The sequence below is a fragment of the Nerophis ophidion genome, linkage group LG03 (assembly GCF_033978795.1).
Source record: "Nerophis ophidion isolate RoL-2023_Sa linkage group LG03, RoL_Noph_v1.0, whole genome shotgun sequence".
Taxonomy (NCBI): Eukaryota; Metazoa; Chordata; class Actinopteri; order Syngnathiformes; family Syngnathidae; genus Nerophis; species Nerophis ophidion.
This window is the reverse complement of record NC_084613.1, coordinates 49,706,023-49,729,066: the sequence shown is the minus strand read 5'-3', so window position 1 is coordinate 49,729,066 and position 23,044 is coordinate 49,706,023. Positions and strand designations below refer to the sequence as shown.

The 23,044-nt window shown below is 39.8% G+C and overlaps 1 protein-coding gene across 7 annotated transcripts in view; it reads left to right on the top strand.

Annotated features, from left to right (window-relative positions):
• The window catches only part of LOC133549750 (TOG array regulator of axonemal microtubules protein 1-like), a 40,193-nt gene that overhangs the window by 4,658 nt on the left and 12,491 nt on the right, over window positions 1-23,044 (top strand). Inside the window, exons 3-17 of one of the 7 annotated variants that reach the window (XM_061895493.1) lie at window positions 6,016-6,082; window positions 6,413-6,541; window positions 9,204-9,386; window positions 9,465-9,742; window positions 9,865-10,088; window positions 12,032-12,129; window positions 12,208-12,372; window positions 12,442-12,507; window positions 12,674-12,816; window positions 12,909-13,005; window positions 13,230-13,466; window positions 16,605-16,728; window positions 19,340-19,445; window positions 20,233-20,468; window positions 20,548-20,706. In XM_061895493.1, the coding sequence (XP_061751477.1) occupies window positions 6,016-6,082; window positions 6,413-6,541; window positions 9,204-9,386; window positions 9,465-9,742; window positions 9,865-10,088; window positions 12,032-12,129; window positions 12,208-12,372; window positions 12,442-12,507; window positions 12,674-12,816; window positions 12,909-13,005; window positions 13,230-13,466; window positions 16,605-16,728; window positions 19,340-19,445; window positions 20,233-20,468; window positions 20,548-20,706 (2,312 nt within the window). Of the gene's footprint in view, window positions 1-6,015; window positions 6,083-6,412; window positions 6,542-9,122; window positions 9,387-9,464; window positions 9,743-9,864; window positions 10,089-12,031; window positions 12,130-12,207; window positions 12,373-12,441; window positions 12,508-12,673; window positions 12,817-12,908; window positions 13,006-13,229; window positions 13,467-16,604; window positions 16,729-19,339; window positions 19,446-20,232; window positions 20,469-20,547; window positions 20,707-23,044 lie in introns of all 7 variants that reach the window. The other 6 variants (XM_061895492.1, XM_061895491.1, XM_061895490.1 and 3 more) reach the window with 6 other exon arrangements.

Here is a 23,044-nt window from a genome sequence, read left to right as displayed (position 1 = left end):
TTCAGTCCATTCACTTGCATTAGGCGGTTTTGACTCATATGCTTAAATTAGCAAAAGGCAAACTAGTTCAATGCAACATGCAAGTATTGTCTGGACTTCCTGGTGTTTATGTATTCCTTAATGTCCATTGGTGGAGAATGAGGAAGTAATGTGGTGTTGGTCAGTGACGTGCAGTGAAGTTCATGGCTGGTGAGGAACTGACTTCATCACAGTCAGATTTATAAATATATGAACCCTAGAGTATCTTATTCACCATTTGATTGGCAGCAGTTAACGGGTTATGTTTAAAAGCTCATACCAGCATTCTTCCCTGCTTGGCACTCAGCATCAAGGGTTGGAATTGGGGTTTGAATCACCAAAAATGATTCCCGGCCGCTGCTGCTCACTGCTCCTCTCACCTCCCAGGGGGTGAACAAGGGGATGGGTGAAATGCAGAGGACAAATTTCACTACACCTAGTGTGTGTGTGTGACAATCATTGGTACTTTAACTTAATGTAGCAGGTACTTTAACTAGTATAGTAGAAGTTCTCAATATTTGGGCGAATCAGAAGTCTAGATTACGACTCGGAGAGAGTAGGACAGACACAATTAAATACTTAAAATGATACTGGTGTTATTTAAACATGTACAGTGCAACAACTAGTGGACAGACATTAATAGGAATGGCCATTCAAAACAAAAGAAAAAAACAGAAAGGAATCTCAACAAACAATGTTGGTTTAGTTCAGGTAATTCATAAAAAGTGATATCAAAAGTTCTTCAAGTTTATAGGAGTCATATGAGACTGATCGCAGTCCATAAGTGCATTCGCAGTTCATATAGCCAGACGGGTTGGCGTTGTGAATATAAAAGTTTGTAGTGAAAGTTCAGATTATGGGCAGGTTGTGTATGATGTAGTGCAAAAGGCCGCAGAGCAATGAAGTGCGAGGCAAGGGGTTCGGCTATAAGCCGCCTACCTGCCCGACCAGAGCAAGTGGAGTTCAGGGGTTGAGGAGGTGGAGATCCTTGGGCTCGGGCTTGAGGCCTATCTACAGCTCGCCATTCAAGACTTAGGGACCTGGCCTACGTAAACACAGGACCCGGAGTTCAATCAATGTGCGCACATAAATATCAACATTAAGTCATCTATCGTTCGAACTTCAATAAATAAGTTACACTTATTATTATCATTAGCGATAATACTGTTAACATTAACAATATTAAATAATCACATGTATGTACAAAATAACAAACACAACAGTACACAGTGTTGTCACTATGACAGGTATAACACAGTGTTGTCACTATGACAGGTGTAACGCAGTGTTGTCACTATGAAAGGTGTAACGCAGTGTTGTCACTATGACAGGTGTAACGCAGTGTTGTCACTATGACAGGTGCAACGCAGTGTTGTCACTATGACAGGTGCAACGCAGTGTTGTCACTATGACAGGTGTAACCGCGCTCCAGCAGCAGTGTTCATTCATTGTCTTTACTGTAGCATAAAACATGCAGATGGCCTTAAAATGCCACAATACTCAGTCACCATATTTAAGTACCCAAAATAAAGACTCAACATAAATATAAATTCAATCGGATCAGAAACACTGGAGGAAACAGGATTAAAACCCGATGCTATCCGCCCATAGAAAATACATGGGTAAGGCTAGTAGTTACTATTGGCAAACAAATTCACTTACCAACTCGGCTTAATATCTCAACATCGACACACTCTTTTGTCGCAACTCGCCCCTGATGGTCAGCACCTATAAGTTTACAATTAGTTGTAAAATGTTGGACGGTTGTTTTTACGATATGCAGGCAAACGACAAATTATAAACATACCGGCTTCAGATGTCCCCAGGCCTAGCCGAGTAGTCGCATGATCTCTAGGATCACTAGCGTCCTCTACCACCAGGAGGCGAGCCTCACACAGTGTGTCTTCGCAGCCGTTTTATGATTTCCCAGCACAAGAAATATGTTACATACATACAGTTGTTTACAAAATACACTGTACATCAGGGGTCACCAACGCGTTGCCCACGGGCACCGTAAGGACCAGATGAGTCGCCCGCTGGCCTGTTCTAAAAATAGCTCAAATAGCAGCACTTACCAGTGAGCTGCCTCCTATTTTTTTATTTCATTACTAGCAAGCTGGTCTCGCTTTGCTCGACATTTTTAATTCTAATAGAGACAAAACTCAAATAGAATTTGAAAATCCAAGAAAATATTTTAAAGACTCGATCTTCACTTGTTTAAATAAATTCATTTATTTTTTTACTTTGCCTCTTATAGCTTTCAGAAAGACAATTTTAGAAAAAAAAATACAACTTTAAAAATGATTTTAGGATTTCTAAACACTTATACCTTTTTAACTTTTAAATTCCTTCCTCTTCTTTCCTGACAATTTAAATCAATGTTCAAGTACTTTTTTTTATGGTAAAGAATAATAAATACATTTTAATTTAATTCTTCATTTTAGCTTCTATTTTTTTGACGAAGAATATTTGTGAACATTTTCTTCAAACTTATTATGATTAAAATTCAAAAAAATTATTCTGGCAAATCTGGAAGATCTGTAGAATCAAATTTATATCTTATTTCAAAAGTGGATTTTAACCTATTTAAAACATGTCATCAAAATTATAAAATTAATCATAATCAAGAAAAAATACTAATGATGTCCCATAAATTTTTTTTTTGTTTTGTTTTTTTTCAAAAAGATTCGAATTAGCTAGTTTTTCTCTTAATTTTTTTTTCGGTTGAATTTTGAATTTTAAAGAGTCGAAATTGAAAATAAACTGTTTCAAAATGTAATTTTCATTTTCTTCGTGTTTTCTCCTCTTTTAAACCGTTCAATTAAGTGTTTTTTTCATCATTTATTCTCTAAAAAAAACCTTCCGTCAAAAGAAAAAAAATGTACAACGGAATGACGACAGAAATACCCATTTTTTATACATACCGGTATATTTATTTATTAAAGGTAAATTGAGCAAATTGGCTATATCTGGCAATTTATTTAAGTACGTATCAAACTGGTAGCCCTTCGCATTAATCAGTACCCAAGAAGTAGCTCTTGGTTTCAAAAAGGTTGGTGACCCCTGCTGTACATTAAATACCTCAGCTAACTAAACTATGGAAATGTATAATATAATTCATATAGCAATACGGTCTCACTGCACACCAGCCAGCAGTTTACCAAGTCATTGCGCAATCCACGGGGAGGCTTAACTGGCTGTGACTCACCGCAAGTCTCTTCTCAGTATTTGAACGGCAAATGTGAAAATTCAGCAATTTTGAATAAAAATAATCTAAAACTGGTGAAGTTAAATGGAAAATAACTTCATAATATAATCACTGGATATATATAACAATTTAAATTTTTTTTTACCATTTTCCATTTTTTTTCTTTTCATGATGGCAGGGGAGGCCCCGCCTCACCTGCCTCCCCTGACTGCACGTCACTGGTGTTGGTGCAGTGAGAACAGACAGGGTTGTCACGTGGATGCGTAGTTGGAATTGACCCTGCTGTTGGCTTAAGTTGGACCACTCCTGGCTAAATTGGGTCACTGAGCAGAATTTTACTTTGAGTGGCCCCCCATAACAATTTGTTTTACAGTTTTCTTTAATGTGAAACAATTGTTAGAATTTTTTTTAGTATCAAACTTGAATTTAATTTGATGCATGTTTTGTACTAAAATGAATTGGTGGGAAATAAATAGTTTAACATTTAGTTTATTTTGTGCAAAAACACATTTACCATCATTAAAACATAAATTGGCATATTTTTGGGATGCGATCCTTGTACAAGGGCTACCAGCCCCGCACTGACGCTTTAGCACCAATGCACATCTGTTGGGAAATTTGCCATTATTGTACATTATTATCAGTAAAGGGAGCAGGAAGGGGGCTGGAAATATGTTTACAGTGAAGTTTCATATCAAGTGCCTTGTCATTCATTAAATAACGTTTTAAATGCACTTACTCTCACAAAACAGAGCATCAGACTCTGGGTGATTCGGTTTTATGCATGGAAAAAAGGGACCATTTGTTTGTAAGGCAGTATTTAGTGCTTTTTAAATTTGTTACTATCCTAGGACCTTGTTAGTCATAGGTTTGCTCCATAGCAAACCGAGTCGTTTGTCTATTAGTCTTCACAGTACCCATTTTTTATGTTACCGGTACATATTACCAAATTATTATTATAAATTTTTTCTCAAAATTCGACAAAACATTTTTTTAAAACATCCATCCATCCATCCATTTCCTACCACTTATTCCCTTTCGGGGTCGCGGGGGGCGCTGGCGCCTATCTCAGCTACAATCGGGCGGAAGGACATCTCATCGCAGGGCCAACACAGATAGAAAGACAACACTCACATTCACACACTAGGGCCAATTTAGTGTTGCCAATCAACCTATCCCCAGGTGCTTGTCTTTGGTGCATGTATTTTTAAAACATATTAAAAAAATTAATAAAATAAACATCTCTGCAGCAATCCATTAATCAGGCCTAGATGATAGAAAGGCCATATGGAAACCCCTCCTTAAAGAATATATTGAATTCTGCCTGAAGTTTGCCCCTGAAGGGACCCTCAGACCACAAGAAACTAAATAATTAGGTCTTATGTGAAGAAGTTTTAAAATCTTTGGAAACCAAGCAAGGCTCATCACTGTCATCCATACAGTCCAGCATGGTGGTCACTAGTGGTTGCATTGGGCTGTGGGGATGTTTTTCAACATCAGGATAGAAGAAAAAAATGATTGCACTAATGGATGAAAATCTGATCCAGAATGATCTTGACCTCAGACTGTGACAAGGGTTCATTTTTCATCACTCAGTCAAGATGTCAAAAGATAGGTTTTAAGACAGTTCTGTGATTGTTCTTGAGTGGTCTAGCCAAACCCCAGACCTGAATCTTATTGAACATCTCTGAAGGTACCTGAAAAGGACTGATGCCCCCCATCCAGCTTAAGCTGCAAAGAGGGAATTGGTAAAATTGACCAAGCTTGTGGCAACATATTCAAAAATACTTGAGGCTGGAGGAGTTGCTGCCTAAAGTGCATCAACAAAGTATTGAGCAAAGATTGTGAATACCTATGTTAATGTTTTGTTTTTTTTGTTTAAAAAATAAATAAAAGGCCATTATGTATGTAGAATTTTGAGAGTGGGAACTATTTATTTTGTCTTAAAGTAAAGGTGTGACATAGCAAAATGTGGAAAAGGGATTGATTGGTGACTAGTCCAGGGTGTATCCCGCCTCTAGGATAGACCCAAGTGCATGAACATGATAAGCTGTACAAAAGGAAGGATAAGATCAAGAGACTCGAATGACTAACAAGAAGACAAACGACAGTGGAATTTCACAACACCAATCGGTGATACTATTTGTGGAAGAAGATACTCTTGTCGAGATTCATTTTCTGGCACTTTTTAGCACACTGCAATGTATAACACAAAAAAACAATGCTACAGTATGAGACACATTCTAATAACATCCATGGATTGTGATGTTTTTCTTTCAGGTGATAATTGACTGTGATGTATTCTGTTCTGGGAACTGTCGCCCAGTATAATGGCTTTTATTTCAAACCTTCTGTTTACAGCAGAATCTGTCTCCCAGCAACCCTATTAGAGCACCTCTTATGGGTATGCATGTGTGTGCGGCAGATATAATTGGTAATATCACAAGGCTAGACTTGCAAAACATGGTTTATTTACAGCTCTAGTGTTAACTGCACACTCATCAAGCGCTAGAGTGTTATCAAGCAGGCGTATAGTGCCCTGCCTAATTGGAATTCAGCCAGATTCTCATAATAAATTAGAAATAAAGGCAAAAAAACTGTATTTTATTGTGCTTTAGTTCTCTTCTTTAAACCACAGTTTTACAGATTTCACTGTAACATAGGAACAGAACCGAGAAGAGGTGACATGTGAGCAGTGGCAGCAATGAAAGATAACCTTAAAGGCAAAATATCTGCTGCATCCTATTGTTTGGGCCTGTGTATGGAATTGCACTTGTCTCTTTCCCCAGGTAACCATCGGAGATGTTATCCCGCTATCCAGGAAACTGAGCCCTGAGACCTACATTCCCACTTTCAGTAAGTCACAATATATATCTCTAATGCTCACATTAATCTGTGGTGACAAGTGCTGTTGTCATAGTGAACTTCAGTTGGCACACATTAGAGCCGCTTTTAATTGGATTTGCATGCTGAGTCAAAGAAGTCACAAGAAAGCCGTGAGATGTATGTGGCTGTAAGTCAACTTGGAAGATAACATCATACCAGACAAGCTTGCCAGGAGCAAGTATTCTGTGATGAAAACAATTATTTGAATTGACTCTACCACAGTTAAATAGGGTTGACAGGTTTGGAACTGCCACAATGTCAGTTGCAAGAAGGAAATTGAAAGAAATTACTTTGTCTAAGGTTCTGCAGAACCACAGACACCCCAAACCTCTAGGAGAAGGCTGTCTCCTACCCGACTGAGAAGAAGCGGAAGTCTCAACTTAGACCCTGACATCTTTAAAACCACAAACTTCACAGAGACTGATAGCGGTAAGGAATCATTGTCTCAAAACAAATAATCCTGGATTTCATTCTAGTCAACATAACTAGCGGGGATTAATAATAACCATATGTCAGAGTGCCACAATAAATTGTTGGGTTCTTTGTCTACCTAAGTAAATAAACGTTAGTTCTTATAATAACAAATAGCATCATGAGCTAGTTTTTATTATATTTACTATGACATCAGATAGTAGCAGTTGTCACAGTACATGTCCTTACCATAAGGGCAGCATGGCTTGAATGGTGGAGCGGTCCTGCAGAAAAATAAGGGTTCCTGGTACAAATCCAGCGTCCGCCATTTCCGACCCTGTCATTGTGTTCTTAGGAAGGGCACTTTACCCATGGTGGTAGATGAATGTTTGGTGGTGGTCGGAGACGCTGTTGGCACAAATCGGCAAATATGTTTCCGTGTGGCTACAGATGCAGCTTACCACCATCTGTGTGCAAATGTGAAGGGAATAAGAACAACGCCTGGCAATCATATGGAATCACCAGACTTCGAATATGTTCATTAAGTTGTTTAATGTTGTAGAAAAAGAGAAGATAACAGATACAAAACTGTACTCGTTTCAAATGGCAATTTTCTGGCTTTAAGAAACACTAAAATAAGTCCAGAATATAAATTGTTGTAGTCAGTTTAATATTTAGATGAAACAGGGTTATAAATTATGCAATCATTAAATTCTGGGGGGGAAAACATTATATCACCTTATACATTTTTATTTCCAAAGCTAACAATTACATCACATTAAATATGTTAATTAGTCTGCAGTTAAAGAGGAGCGTGCACACCTTGCAGTGCAAATGCACCAGGTAGATTGACATGAATCATGGCTTCAACACAAAAGATGTATTTTGAAACAAAGAAGAGGATTATTAAACTTTTTCAAGAAGGTACATCATCACACAATCTTACAAAATATGTTGATTGTTCACAGTCAGCTGTGTCTAAAATCAGGACCAAGTACAAATCACATGGGAAGGTTTTAAAAGGCAAGCATAGTGGTAGACCAACGAAAATATTAAAGCGTCAAAAAACAAAACTTAAACCAATATGTCAGTAATTGTACAGCAGAACAAATAGGATGAAACGAGAGTCACAGTCTGTAACCGATATGTAAAAAACTGTATGAAGAAAATAGGATTTAAATACAGAAAAACTAAACGAAAGTTGTCATTAATATGTATAGAATAACAAACAGTGTTCCATTGGGCTAAGGAAACACAATTGTAGACTATTGAGCACTGGATAAACGTCATATTCAGTGATGAGTTGTGAATCCGCATTGGGCAAGGTGAGAGATGGCTGTCATTACTTCTTCAATAAATGCACAAGTTTACATTGACATTTTTGACACTTTTTGTATTCCATGAATCAAAATGATGTTTGTGATAATGACGTTTTTTTTTCGAAATGATAATGCATCTTGCCATATAGCAAAAACAAGACTGTCCTTGTAAAAAAAATACATATGGTCAATGCCATGGCCTGCAAATAGTCTGGATCTAAATACCCTTGGAAAATCTGTGGTGGAAATTAGAAAAAAAATGGTCTATGACAAAAATACTTCATCCTGTAAAGCTGATCTGTCAACAGCAACCAGAGAAAGTTGGCGCAAGATTAATGAGTACTGTAATTACTGTTTGTCTCTGGTTTAAGCCCATGTCTTAGACACTGCAAACGGTTGTAATTGTTTGTTTTTCATGATTCCATAATATTTTCTCAGAAATTAGGTATTCCATATTTTTTAACTCTGTTCAATCTAAAATGTAGTGTTTCTTAAAGCCAGTAATTTGCCATTTGAAATGACTAAACATTTTTGTAATGTTTGTTATCCACTTTTTTCTACAAAATTAAGCGGAATGAACATCTTACAAATCTGTGTGATTCCCTAATTTTTTTTAGGTGTTGTAATGGGTCACACTGTAAAGAGCTTTGAGTGTCAAGAAAAGCGCTATATAAACCTGAATCCATGACTATTATAAGATCATGCATACGTATTATGCATAGAGCAGCATCACATGGTTTTCTATGAAACTGCAATTTATAATGCTGTAAAGAGAAAAGTGCTTATGAATGTTGCATAGCATTCCATAGATAAAGTTGCTAAACTCTCAAAAGTTTAAATTGGAAAATTAAACAATTTGATGTCCACCATTATGAGCATAACAGAACAAAAGTTAGCAAGTATTTGGCTTTATTCTATGCAAGACAAAAAAAAAACAATTAGTGTTCATTAAAATTATTTAAAAAGAAAGCAATAGATAACTATCCATCAGTGAGATACAATACAAATGTATATTATATATTCCCCATAATAAATGAAGAGTTCATTTGTGAAAACAATTTTATCCTTTACACAATGTTGATCTGATAAATGTTCCAAATTAAAAAAAATGTATGCAAATTCTCTCTTCATATATAATTTTATTTCTGCAAAAAAAACGGGTACTCTGCAGTTACAGTAAAGTAAACACCCCACAGTCACTAGATGTATTACAATATTATCATACAGTTTTGATCGCTCTTGATTTTTGGACGTGATATTGTATGAAACGTTTCTTACAGCATCTTCCAAAGGACACACGCTCTCAAGGAATCCCAGTGTTGAGCGCACGCTTTCTCTCCCCTCAAACCACACAATCTCAGGTTCGTTCCTGCTGCCTTCTTACCCTCTGGCTGCACTACCAGGAGGCCAGCTCACTCCAACATTTTCCCGTCGCCATGCCGACTCCTCACTCTCTATGTCTAACACCTGGCCCAACAAGCGAGAGAGCAGCCCCCAGCAGCGAGACAACAGCCCCTGGAGGGACACAGCAGGAAAAGGCAGGGGTAATCTTGTCCGCAGAATACAGATTAGCTTGGTCATGATTTTGTAATAATCTTTTTTTCTGCTCCCATCCAATCCAGAGGACCAATCTATCAGATGTTCTCCAAGGCCAATCCGTGCCGCCCTAAAGAGTTCTTCTTCAACGTTGTCATTCCGCCGGGCACTGAACAGTAATAAGACAGCACTCGCCATTTCACCAGTAATTGCTTCAGCGGATCAGATACATTTTTATGACCAGAGATCAAATGCACGGTACAGCCCCCAAAATCAGCAACTCGAGAGAGACCTTCACTTTGAGCCTGTTGGCTTTAACACAACACAAAACAATCAAGAGGAAGATGCTCTGGACATGCAGGAGGTATTTTCTTATGCATTTGTCTGACTGATATTTACTATAAAAGATTTTCTTACATTAGGTATTATTTGTAATCTCGCACATTCCTCCCCTTGCTTTTATTTGCCAATCTGGTTTGCTCACAGATGTTGAACTCTCTGCGTTCACTGCGAAACAGTGCTGCTAAGAAGAGGGCCAAAGTGAGCCTTAGCAGTTCAGACACAGACCAGGACAGCCAGGATCCTGTAAAGTTAGACCTGAGTCAAGACCCAGCTGTGCACACCTCTCGCATGCTTACCAGCTCAGCCAGCGAGAATGGTCTCTCCAGTTTGAGTCTCACCAGTTCCAGTGTCTTTGGCATCAAAACAAGGTAATAGGACCACAACTTTCAATATGCGGTCATTGTGATACATGTGCCTTAAACTAGAGAACCTATGTCGATTTTGATGTAAATAAATAAATGATAAATGGGTTGTACTTGTACAGCGCTTTTCTACCTTCAAGGTACTCAAAGCGCTTTGACACTACTTCCACATTTACCCATTCACACACACATTCACACACTGATGGAGGGAGCTGCCATGCAAGGCGCCAACCAGCACTCAACAGGAGCAAGGGTGAAGTGTCTTGCTCAGGACACAACGGACGTGACGAGGTTGGTTCTAGGTGGGATTTGAACCAGTGACCCTCGGGTTGCGTACGGCCACTTTCCCACTGCGCCACGCCGTCCCTAAGACGTACAATAAACATTTTCTTATGGTGTAAATCAGTGGGTATCAAACATTTGTTTTACCAAGTACCACCTCAGAAAACATTTGGCTCACTAAGTACCACCATAATGATCAAAATTAAAATACAGTAGCATAGTAGGCCCAAGTATTCATTTAAAACAAGGCAGAAATTTTGGGCCATCATAATGTTACACAGAGTTTGAACAGTAACACTATGTTTGAATATAGGAAAACAAAACTACTTTATTTCAGTGATTATTTGGTGTACCACACATGGTACATCAATGTAATGTATTGAAGATATGCTTTGGTGTAAATTTTGCTCCACAGTCATTTTTATAACATGTCTGTCTGCAAGATGTTTGTTTCTGGAGGTATTCTCAGATTGCAATCTAAACCACACCCACCCTCTCAAAAGTATCATAATTTATCTTTTGAAAATGCATACTGTTTAAATACTTATCTTGAAGTTGTCACTGGTATTTCTTTTCCAACACAGTCGAAAATACATTTCATAAACATTATCAGGATTCTCCTGGTCACAACATTAGATACACTTGCACACTCTCCAGTTGATTTAGACTTGCATAAAAAACAGCTGCTTTTAGTAGCAATAATGTCACTGCATGTCACACAGGTCAGTGGCATTATGCACATGCCACAATTAGATGAAAATAATATTTTATCCTACATTTCGTGTTTCCTCATGGTCTAAAGCAGCAGAGGAAGAGGAGCTTGACTTAATGTACAAATAAGTACGTCTACCTCTCTGTGATGTCACAACGTAACCAGACTGCAAATCCCCTCTAACAGAGGCATCCAAAACTGTATGCATGTTAACACAAATTCATAAACCCAATGAATGGACGCTTTGACATTGTTTAAAACAAGTATCTAACATTGTAACAACATTTATAAGTCAGAAAAGACAAAAATCATCATTACGCCCCTTCAATAGAATTGAGGCAAAGGAGATTTTGGACCAATCACATTTTTGTATTCCCATTTAACTAATATAATGCCATTCAGTGGGTCTCACTGCTATTTAGATGACGCAAAATAGTCAAGTGTTAGGGCATTATGGGGGTTTAAAGGCACACTTGAGTCTGTTTCCCTACCTGCTTTGGCTGCTCTGTATCAAATGCACTAGGCATTTGATTATTAAGATGTTGGCTGATAAATGATAAATGGGTTGTACTTGTATAGCGCTTTTCTACCTTCAAGGTACTCAAAGCGCTTTGACACTACTTCCACATTTACCCATTCACACACACATTCACACACTGATGGAGGGAACTGCCATGCAAGGCGCCAACCAGCACCCATCAGGAGCAAGGGTGAAGTGTCTTGCTCAGGACACAACGGACGTGACGAGGTTGGTACTAGGTGGGAATTGAACCAGGGACGCTCGGGTTGCGCACAGCCACTTTCCCACTGCGCCGCGCTATATCAGTGTCTTTATTCATGCTTGAACAATACAAATGCCTCCATACCGATAGTTATATTTAATGTAATTCAGCCAGTTTTCAAGGGTGCAAGATTCTTTTTTCAGCCTAGACTCTTCTACTCCACCTGTCAATAGTCCTGGAAGCATGACCTCAGGAGTGAAACCTCGTATGGCAAGAGTGCCTTCTGCAAAATTGAAGTCGTCTGTGTCCATGGACTTAAGCAGCCTTTCGGGTACCGTATTAAATATAATAATGGTTTAGCCTGTTTGCGTGTTCTGCATTTCATTATTATATCTCTTTCACGTCCAAGGACTATGTCAGAGGAATGAACTGTCATCCCAGGTGGGTGTTGTTGGGCAGAGAGTCAGCTACTCCAATGGAACTTTTAGAAGCAATGAGGACACAGCATTACCCTCGCCCCCTTTTATCAAACCAGCATTAAGTGAATCACCGAGAACTCTAAAGTCAAGTAACGGTAAGTCAAAATGGGAAAGAAAATAATGGGTTAATGCGTTACATTGAATGTTATTTGTATTCCTCTCAGAATCTCACATCAACGGAAGAAGGAATTCACTTGCAAAAGACGTGTCTGAAGGAGTCATTGGAAGAGGTGGGCAAAGAGTTGTTAAATTGCATTTACTTTGCTTAGCAGACTGAACAGCACTGTTTGAGCTAAAATACAATGTTAAACCTTGACCATCTCTAACTTCCGTATCATATAGTCCACTTTACTGGTCCCACAACCTATCTGCTGATATCCTCCTCATGTGTCTTAGGTATGTTTGATGCTAAAGTGTCATCACCTCGTCCTGGATTGTCATTCGAGCAGGGTGATATGGTGGCGAAGCCCTCTGTTGAACCCCTCGGATGCCTCCATCTTTTGTCTGGTGATCACAGAACAACCACAAGTCCTGATGAGGTAACGTTTGCATCTATTTTTTAAATCACAGTGGGCCTTCTGTGTTTGTCACAGCCTGATGTGTTTTCCTCACCCCACCAATGTGTGACTAGATGACGAATACACACTCCAGGCATAGGGACAAGATCCGGCACCGTGTCAGACAAATGCTTTCTGACTCACCTACTGAAGAGAGTACGAAGATTAAACGTAGGTCGCCTTACAAAAATACATTTTATTCCTATAGATTCAAATTTTTAATGGGTTTCATTTTTTATTTTTTCTTAATTTTTGTCTTAAATACCAAAATAACATGGCTAAAAATCCTATCAGTTATATTTTTCCAACAAAAGTAAATAAAATCGATAAAGCCGCCTTTCCCTCGCAAAACACTTGCGTGGTGAATGTTTTTGTGACCATCATCTCTGTTGTAGATTTCCATCCAAACGGTAGCACAATCACGTTCTGTACAGCAGACCTTTCCTCAGATGGGTCACCCATTGGCCCCACCAGCCCGCTCAGTCCACCTGGACCCCACAGCCCCATCAAGTGCCTCACTCCGCCCCACCAACCAAGCCCCCCCACTGTGCCTCCTAATCCCCAAAACCTGTCCCGCGTAAGGAGAGCACCAAGCCTCACCAGGACACGACCTTCGCTGTCCCATAGCTCAGGTCAGTGGCAAATTAACTACATTTGGTTTAAAAGGCCACAAAATCATAAATATATAGTTATACATATATAACTGTTGAACCTCCACCTGATGGGACAGCTTTTACAATTAAGACTTTTTGCTCTGTGTCATAAGAAAGATGAAACATTATCTCATGTTTTTAGTCCTTTTTTAATGACAAATCGTGAAGTTAGCTTACATATGTTGCTTCCATTTGTGTAGATAGAGCCAGGCACAACCGTGCACGTGCGTAAAAAGCGACTGAGCAACTAAAAAGAAAACATGATGTAGCATCCTCCTTGTAGTGTGTATTGATGTTAAAGACAGTATCCACTCCATTGCACATGTACTATATCAATGATTAAATGCTTTATAACTCACAAGAGTTTTGCAGCGGCACACGCGCGTCCGTGTGCTTTATATAGGCACTTAAAAATGCAACAAGGTTTCCTTGGCTCGTTACTGTGTGGTGATTTTAGACATAATGTACACTTCACTGCACATGTTGCTGAACATGGCATCACCATGTTGCTAAACATGTTATAATTCTATGAGTGTTGAGTTTCAGCAGCACAGGCGTGCATGCACACTTTAAACATTGGAAAAAAAGATACATATTGTTCCCAGGGCTCTGTGTACTTGCAGGCTGGTTTTAAAGATAATGTACATGTCATTGTACGTCTAATATATCAAAATAAACATAGTAGAGGTATAATTCCACCAAGACAGCTGTTGCAGCTTTTTTCAGGCTTCTGATTGGACAAAATGTGCATGACAGCAGATGTATGCTTTGTGTTTAGACGGACAGTTTTGAAACTACACTTGTTTGGATGGAGATCGTTTCAACCCCAGATATGCGTTTTTGAATCTCTCCGTGTTAGCGTGTACATGGCCTAAACGGAGCCAAGCGCTTCGTTTTTACTTCCTTTCCCCTTGCTTTATTTCCCTGGAGTCCTGGTGTGTGTTTCTAGAGCGTACTTCTGCTATTAAATGACCACAGGTGTGGACAAGACAGGCGCGTTTGATTGAAATTTTAAATGTGCTGCAAATGTATTGAATCTCATTATATTGTACAGGTGTACATATTCCTTTGCCCAATGTGTTTAAGTCTTGATATTGATTTGCACATTTTATTTGCATTATGAATACAAAACAACAATGATAGTTTGTGCATTATGGCTAAACATTTAGATCAGGGCTATTTAACTGGCGGCCCGGGACTGACACCTTATCGGCCCGCGAGTTCAGCCTAAAACTTGGAGACAAATATTTTTAAAGCAATTTCCTAAAAACCCTAAAGTGCTCCTGTTGTATTGAGTAATTTGGACCACTGTAAACACATTGGCAGATCCTTGCATTGACATTTTAACCTTGATAGCAAAAATACAACACTGGGGTCCAAACTTGTGATATATATAACTGAAGGGTTCCTGAAGGCACCTCTTTGACCCTGGATTTCCACTGGATGAAGTGGATGATACCGCCACAGAACAGCGCCACCATTAACAGTCCAGCAAATCCCCGCCGCTATTCTGTTGCGCTCTGTCGTGCAGGAAATATTGCAGACTTTTACGAGATCTTGTGAATCCACTCAAAATCATGTGTTAAGGGAAGTTGTCGAAAAGTAAACCACAGTTTATTCTCTCCTTGTAGGGAAGCAGAAGCAAATAAAATTGATCCTGCCATTAATAACAGGTGTTGAACAGCAACAACAAGGTTGATAAACAACTTAATTTTTTGTAGCAAGTTACAATACAACTGTAATAAAATCGCTGGCGACCGTGTCACAACCACTCCCCTGCTTACCGGTCCCTGTATCAGCTGGTATTTGACACAGGCCCCGATATCCCCATATAGTTGTCTGGGAAATGCCTGTATATTCTTTAACTTTGCACCTTCAGTATCAGCATGCCCTCGTCCATTTGTGTCAACAAGGTGTTGAAATTACATCCGAAAACCTTTGACAAGTTGACTTCATGTCGGTCGCCGCCCATTAGGATGTTTCAAAGTTTAAAATACAATCCACCTTGAAAACTGAGTTTTATATTTAAAAAGTAAACCAGATAATTTATTTTGTGTTTGTGCGTAACTTCTTTTCCAATGCAAGCAGATTTAAACTAAATTAAACTGATTTGTTGCTGCGTCCGGCAAATATAGAAGCTTTGCATATATCTAGCGCTGGAACAGGTCAACGGCATGTGAGTGACGTTCCGCAGGCAGTAGAAACGGACACTTTGACTTCAATTTTTTTAAAACGGAAAGAGTCTTTCGCCGTGCAAGTATCGATCCGCAGTCATTTTGTATCCAGTGGAAATCCGGGGTAGGTCCTCTCCTTTTTGGCAGTTACACAATTTTTTTTAATGGAACTAAAGTGTTGCTTTAGCTTGTGTAACATGAAATGCAGTCAGTAGTCCCTTGTTCGTCTTTTATTTACCTGATTACATTTGTACAATAATTACACAGAGAAGGATGGGCTCTTATACTCTGAGAACCAATGTTCAGCTGTTGCTCTCTGTCCGTTTTTCTGGCACTTAGCTGGGGAAAAAGCTTTTGTCTATCCAGCTCCTTGTGCTTGGATCATGTTACAAAGAGACTGGAAGCAGACTGAATGTTTATCCTTAAATGCTTTTAAATCTAAAGTGAGAGCATTTGAAGGAGCCTCAGTTATCTGTAGCTGTTTTACTTGATGTCCATCCTGTCATTTTAATGTGTAATGTAAATTTAATATTGTGTGTAACTTTGCTGCCTCTTGGCCAGGACTCGCTTGAAAAATATTTTTTTTAATCTCAATGGGATTTTTTTCCAGGTTAAATAACATTTTTTTAAATTACTTAGACTAGTAGTGTTCCTCAAGGTTCCATTTTAGGTCCTCCCTTTTTCATCATGTGGGCTATTATTCCACAGGTATGCTGTGAGTTCAGTTCAAAAAACTTTTGCATAAAATATCCCTGCCCTAGATAATAGTTAAATATGCATGTTTGGTCAAATCTATAACAGTGCCTTATTTTGACAACTCATGACATTACTACTGTATCGCCTACCTACCCCTGTGCATGCACTCTTTGTTGTGAGCTTGATTGAGTTGTAATAGAAAACTGAATGAGTTGCACTTGTTTTGTCTCGTTTTCGGTCTTCTTAGAGGATCTTTCCTCTGTTGCTGTGAGCCACAAGAAAAACTCCTCTCAGCCTCCAGAATTGTGTCTTTCTTCCAAACCTGATCAAGCACTGGTTCAGAGCTTGGACCGGCTGAGCTCAGAGTGCTGGTGAGAAATACTCACTTTAGACAAAAAAATCCATCCCATAATACTGATAACGTCATACGCCCCTCACATTTTAGCAACAATGTGAATATACAGTACTTTACAGCAGTCTGTGGACAGCTTGTATCCACTTAAAATGACTTGGGAAGCTGGGCCACAACATGGGCCTGTTTTCCAACATAAGTAGCGTAAACACACCTCCAATACGACAAGAAAGCTGCATACGATGGACTATGATTCTAGTTGACTACCTGTGTAGCTGGGGCAAAGTCCATGCCCAAGGGGATTAAAGCAATACTAGACAACAATGGCACCTACACAATTTGCACATGTTTACTGTGAAATGTACAGTGCTTACATCAATTTAGACAATGTGTGTTGACTTAGTTTCAAAGGACCGTAAATATGTGCTGCTATCCAAGCTGTAATACTTTAAATTGATATGTATTGTATCATATTACTGTCACTCGAGAAGATATGATACGATTGCTGAAATGTGAGGGGTGTATTCCCCTTTGCAAGATGCTGTATGTTCAACCCATGTGCAACCCTAGACCCCAAAACGGGCATTACATGTGTTCCTTATGTGATAGAATTGTTCAGTTTGAAGGATAGCGGTCTGAAATTTTACCAGGGAGTTTTTCACAAGTTTCTCGATAGTAAAATTGCACTGTTTTTGATTGCAGCGTTGTTAGAAGAGTATATGAACATTAAGTGTACACATTTTCTCTTAAGAACCTTTTCGGCCCCATTGAATCTTCTTATAACTATTGTTTTTTTGTTTTTTTTACAAACTGTAATCCTGGTATATTACTATGTTTTTTTTTTTTCATGAAAGTCAAATTAATCCCATTCATGTTGGTTGAAATACAAGAAAATATGGTTTTGGTATAATTGTGCATGTTAACCACCAAATGGTGCCAGAAAACGATAATCATAATTCTCAATTTGATGAGCGTAAATGAGTTTAATTGCCATTAAACCGCTGAAAAGCCATAAAAACGATCTTGGGTGATATATATAACATATATATTACTCAGGTCTTGAAATGTCCGCGGAAATACGAAAGTCCATGTCTTTAAATCTAAATTTTTGTGTCAAATTGTCACTTCTGCATTTTTTATTGAAATATGAAAAAAATACGATCCAAACAAAAACATGTGAACGCTCTTTTCAGCTGCAGGTACTCGCTTCTTTTCCCCTCTAGCCTTAAAGGGGAACTGCACCTTTTTTTTTGCCTGTTGTTCACAATGATGTCAATCAAAAGTCAATGTTGTGATCAATTATTGACTTATTGACTAAGCTATAATTACTTAAACTTAAATATTCCACTCCGCAACTTACTTTTAAAAATAGTAATTTTTCATAAAAAAAATACTTATTTTTGACAAAAAGGCCACTAAACATAAAAAAACATTAGGAAATAATAGAAACATATCAATAGATAGCACTGAACTTGTCAGAATATTTCAAATGTTACACAGATGTATTGCTGACTCATGACATTTTTTGTGTGTGTAGCTTGGATTCAAAATGACATCATGTCAGGCTCACGTCCCAACCATTAAATATGCTTGGTGGTCAAGCCAGCGTCTGTCCTTTTTGGATACTAGGTGCCATTTAGCCTTTCTCGAAGAAAAATGGCCTGTTCTTCCGTTGTTTTTCGGCTGTGCGAACCATTTAAATCACAAAAAGGATCAACGTGAAGAGTGCAAGGTTTTATGAAAAAAGACGACAAAAGTACCACACACTTTAGTACAACGGAGCAGAGCCGAAGAACGCACGAGTTTGCAGTGATCTCCTTGTTTTTTTTATATACTTTTAACATTTAGTGTTTCCCATTTAAGTATTATCTTATTATTTTTATTTCTTAGGACACATTTTTGCTATGAGTGTTCCGTGAAGCACCAACTCGGCAAGTCTAAATAAATGAAATGTGAGCAGAGCCTAAAATAGTTTTAAGCCTTTACCAAAGGCAGCAATCATTAATGAAGCTTTCAGCACATACGCAATGTTAACATCAATAGTTATATTTTGATAAAGACGGCAGAAAAATGCGCGTGCAACAGAAACAAACATGTCATTAGACGTGAAGTTAAATCATGAAATGCAACCTTACCAGAGCCAAAACCATGCATATTTATCCTGAAGAGTCCTGATACCAATGTCCTTGACCCAGCCACCCACAAAGAAGTTGTAGTCCTCCACTGGTTTTCCAGGTTTTCATCTGTTTTGTCGTGTAGAATGATGTCTGGAGCATACGATAACTGGATATATTTGAAAACTCCACCGACAAAGACTCCATTATCACTCGACAGAGCTTTTCTTTTTTTTAAAGAAAAAATAGGGATTTTTATTTTTTGCTCATATCTGCTTTTTGCAGGGATATATAGGCTCATTGCGTACAAAGTGTGCACGCTGCTTGCTGTACAACAGTCATCTTCGCTCGGTTGACCACCACTGATTTTCCCTTCCGGGAGGAAATCACTAATCGGAATACAAGTAATAGTCAATCTTAACGTTGCACAAGGGTTCAACAACCTAAAGACCTAAAAGTTGATAATATATTTCTTCCAGAATGGGGAAAAAATTTCAATATTGTTTTACTTTGAAGGGAGAAAAAGATTGAAGGTCTTACACTGCTGCGCTCTTTGGCTCAGTACCACTCAGACGTACTTCAGGGGAGGCTTCATGACATCTGCATCGCACTAACTCAAGAGGTAAGATCACATTAATTGGTGCATCTGATGAAAATACAGTTGGCACCCCAATGCTCCAACACAATTAACTCTTATTCTGAAATAACTTTTACAGTGTGTCAACATTATAAATATTGAAGGCGTAATGTAAAATTGATCCACACTGCAATGTTTCTTTTAGTGACATTTTTAGTGGATGCAGAACCTTGGAAATATGTTAGTCATTGTAAAAAGGAAATATGTTAGTCATTGTAAAAAGTCAAACAGTTAGCTTAATTGTGATAAATGACAACTTGGATTATAGTATTGGGACACTGACGAAGGTTTAATGCTTTGAATTAAGTCAGCTTGTCTTACATAACTTTTGGTATTGTTTTCTTTTCTTTTTTCAAGACTCAGTTACTTTCCTTCTTGCTGAGCTAAGATCTACTGTGATGATGGTTAAAACTCAAGTTTTTGTTCATTAGAGTTGTTTTTTCCTCCAAACTTTGGTGAAATTGTGAATTGCACGACTTTGATTTTGATTTCTGTAATACATTCCTTTTTACTGTCAGTGCATTAGGCACAGCTTCTCACCTCCCCGTAACAAACACTTCAACATTACCATGAATTGATTAACATGGACCCCGACTTAAACAAGTTGAAAAACTTATTCGGGTGTTACCATTTAGTGGTCAATTGTACGGAATATGTACTGAACTGTGCAATCTACAAATAAGTTTCAATCAATCAATCAATGTTACGTTATTTGGGATAGAAGTCATATGTTATATGTATGTCTACATATGACAATGTTTTCCTGAATTAGGTGAAGAACAGAAGATCAGGCGTGTCCAGGGCTGCAGTGCGCACACTGGGCGACTTTTACACGCACCTACAGAAGGCAATGGACCAGGAGTTGGAAGGGACTGTTAAAGTCTTAGTGCACAAGGGAGGGGAACCTAATGCCTTTATTAGGCAGCATATTGATGACGCTTTAGACTGCATGGTGCAGCACTGCACTCCCACCCGAAGTATTCAAGCTTTACTCTCTGGGGGAGTTAGGTCAGTATACATACAAAACACCCAGCAGTCCACTTGAACTGTAGTTGTTAAGATGAACTGTGTTTGCCACCGCTCATAGTCACCTCAATCGAGTGGTAAGGAAATGCACTGCCCAACACTTGGCCAATCTGGTGGAAAAAGTCGGTGCCGGTCGTCTCCTCAGTGGAGGTAAAGATTTATCTGAAAGAATTGTACCTGCAGTCAGCAGACTGGCACAAGACTCCTCACCAGAAGCAAGGTGTGTATTTGTGTCAGCGCACAAAATAACAATCTAATTCATGACTTGAACAGTAACAACCCCTACTACAGAGCATCCGGAAAGTATTTACAGTGCTCCACTTTTATCACATTTTATTATGTAACAGCTTTATTCCAAAATGGAATGAATTCATTTTTGTTGTCTAAATTTTATGGACAATATGACAATGTGAAACTTTTTTTTTTTGGAAATGTATTACAACATATATATAAGTATGCACAGCTTTTGCTCAATACTTTGTTGATGTACCTTTGGCAACAATTACAGTCTCAAGCCTTTTTGGATACGATGCCACAAGCTTGGCTCTCACTGGATTGGTCCGCAGCCGAGTGTGAAGCGACTGGGATGAAAATCACCACCTCCAAATCCGAGTCGATGGTTCTCGCCTGGAAAAGGGTGGAATGCCAACCCCGGGTTGGGGAGGAGACCCTGCCCCAAGTGGAGGAGTTCAAGTACCTCGGACTCTTGTTAACCTACTCAGTGGCCTAGTGGTTAGAGTGTCCGCCCTGACATCGGTAGGTCGTGAGTTCAAACCAAAGACTATAACAATGGGACCCGTTACCTCCCTGCTTGGCACTAAGCATTAAGGGTTGGAATTGGGGGTTAAATCACCAAAAATGATTCCCGGGCGCGGCACCGCTGCTGCCCACTGCTCCCCTCCCCTCCCAGGGGGTGATCAAGGATGTTGGGTCAAATGCAGATAATAATTTCGCCACATCTAGTATGTGTGTGACAATCATTGGTTCTTTAACTTTACTTGTTCACGAGTGGGGGAAGAGTGGATCGTGAGATCAACAGGCGGATCGGTGCGGCGTCTTCAGTAATGCGGACGCTGTATCGATCAGTTGTGGTGAAAAAGGAGCTGAGCCAGAAGGCAAAGCTCTCAATTTACCGGTCGATCTACGTTCCCATCCTCACCTATGGTCATGAGCTTTGGGTTATGACCGAAAGGACAAGATCACGGGTGCAAGTGGCCGAAATGAGTTTCCTCCGCCGGGTGGCGGGGCTCTCCCTTAGAGATAGGGTGAGAAGGTCTGTCATCCGAGAGGAGCTCAAAGTAAGGCCGCTGCTCCTCCATATCGAGAGGAGCCAGATGAGGTGGTTCGGGCATCTGGTGAGGATGCCACCCGAACGCCTCCCTAGGGAATTGTTTCGGGCACGTCGGACCAGTAGGAGGCCAAGGGGAAGACCCAGGACACGTTGGGAAGACTTGTCTACCGGCTGGCCTGGGAACGCCTCGGGATTCCCCGGGAAGAGCTGGACGAAGTGGCTGGGGAGAGGAGCGTCTGAGCTTCCCTGCTTAGGCTGCTGCCCCCGCGACCCGACTTCGAATAAGCGGAAGAAGATGGATGGATGGAAACTTGGCATATCCATCTTTGGGCAGATTCGCCCATTCCTCTTTACAGCACCTTTCAAGCTTCCGCAGGTTGGATGGGAAGCGTTACTTTTCATCCAGGATGTCTCTGTACGTTGCTGCAATAATTTTAGTCTAGTCGGGGAGGTGACCAAGAACCTGATGGCCTCTCTGTCAGAGCTACAGCAATCCCCTGTGGAGAGAGGAGAACCTTCCAGAAGGACAGCCTTCGCTGAAGCAATGAACCATATCAGGCCTGTATGGTATAGTGGCCAGACGGAAGCCATTTCTTAGGAAAAACTTTGCCACATGCACCTGAAACACTCTGACCATGATAAACAACATTTTCTGGTCTGGCCAATACCATCCCAGCAGTGCAGCTTTGTGGTTGCAGCATAAGGTTTTGGGGTTGGTTTTCAGGGGCAAAAACTGGGTGACTAGTCAGGATAGAAGGAAATATAAAGGCAGGAATGTACAGAGACATCCTCGATAAAAAACAACGCTTCCCATCCAACCTGATGGAGCTTGAGAGGTGCTGCAAAGATGAATGGGCAAACCTTCCCAAAGATAGGTGAGCCAAGCTGTAATTGCTGACAAAGGTGCATCAACAAAGTATTGAGCAAAGGCTGTGAAAACGTATGTACACATGATGTGTGCCTTGCGGCCTCAGGCTAAACAGCATGGGATCCCCCGGGGGTGGATAGCTTAGTCCTCATCCAGGCTACCACCATCCGACTGACCAGTGCCTACTGGCTAACCACTTGGTTATAGGCTACGGGAGAAAACCCCTAACGAAAAATCTGTGGCGAGGACCCACATTAGGCAGTCACCAACAGACCGGTGCTCTGGCAGTCCTCTGCAACCCCATGAGGCAGAAGGTCGTCATGAGCTTTTCATGCCACTGGGGGACGCCACATGGGGCCAAGACAACACAGTGTGGGTAGAGACTGCGCACTTCTACCA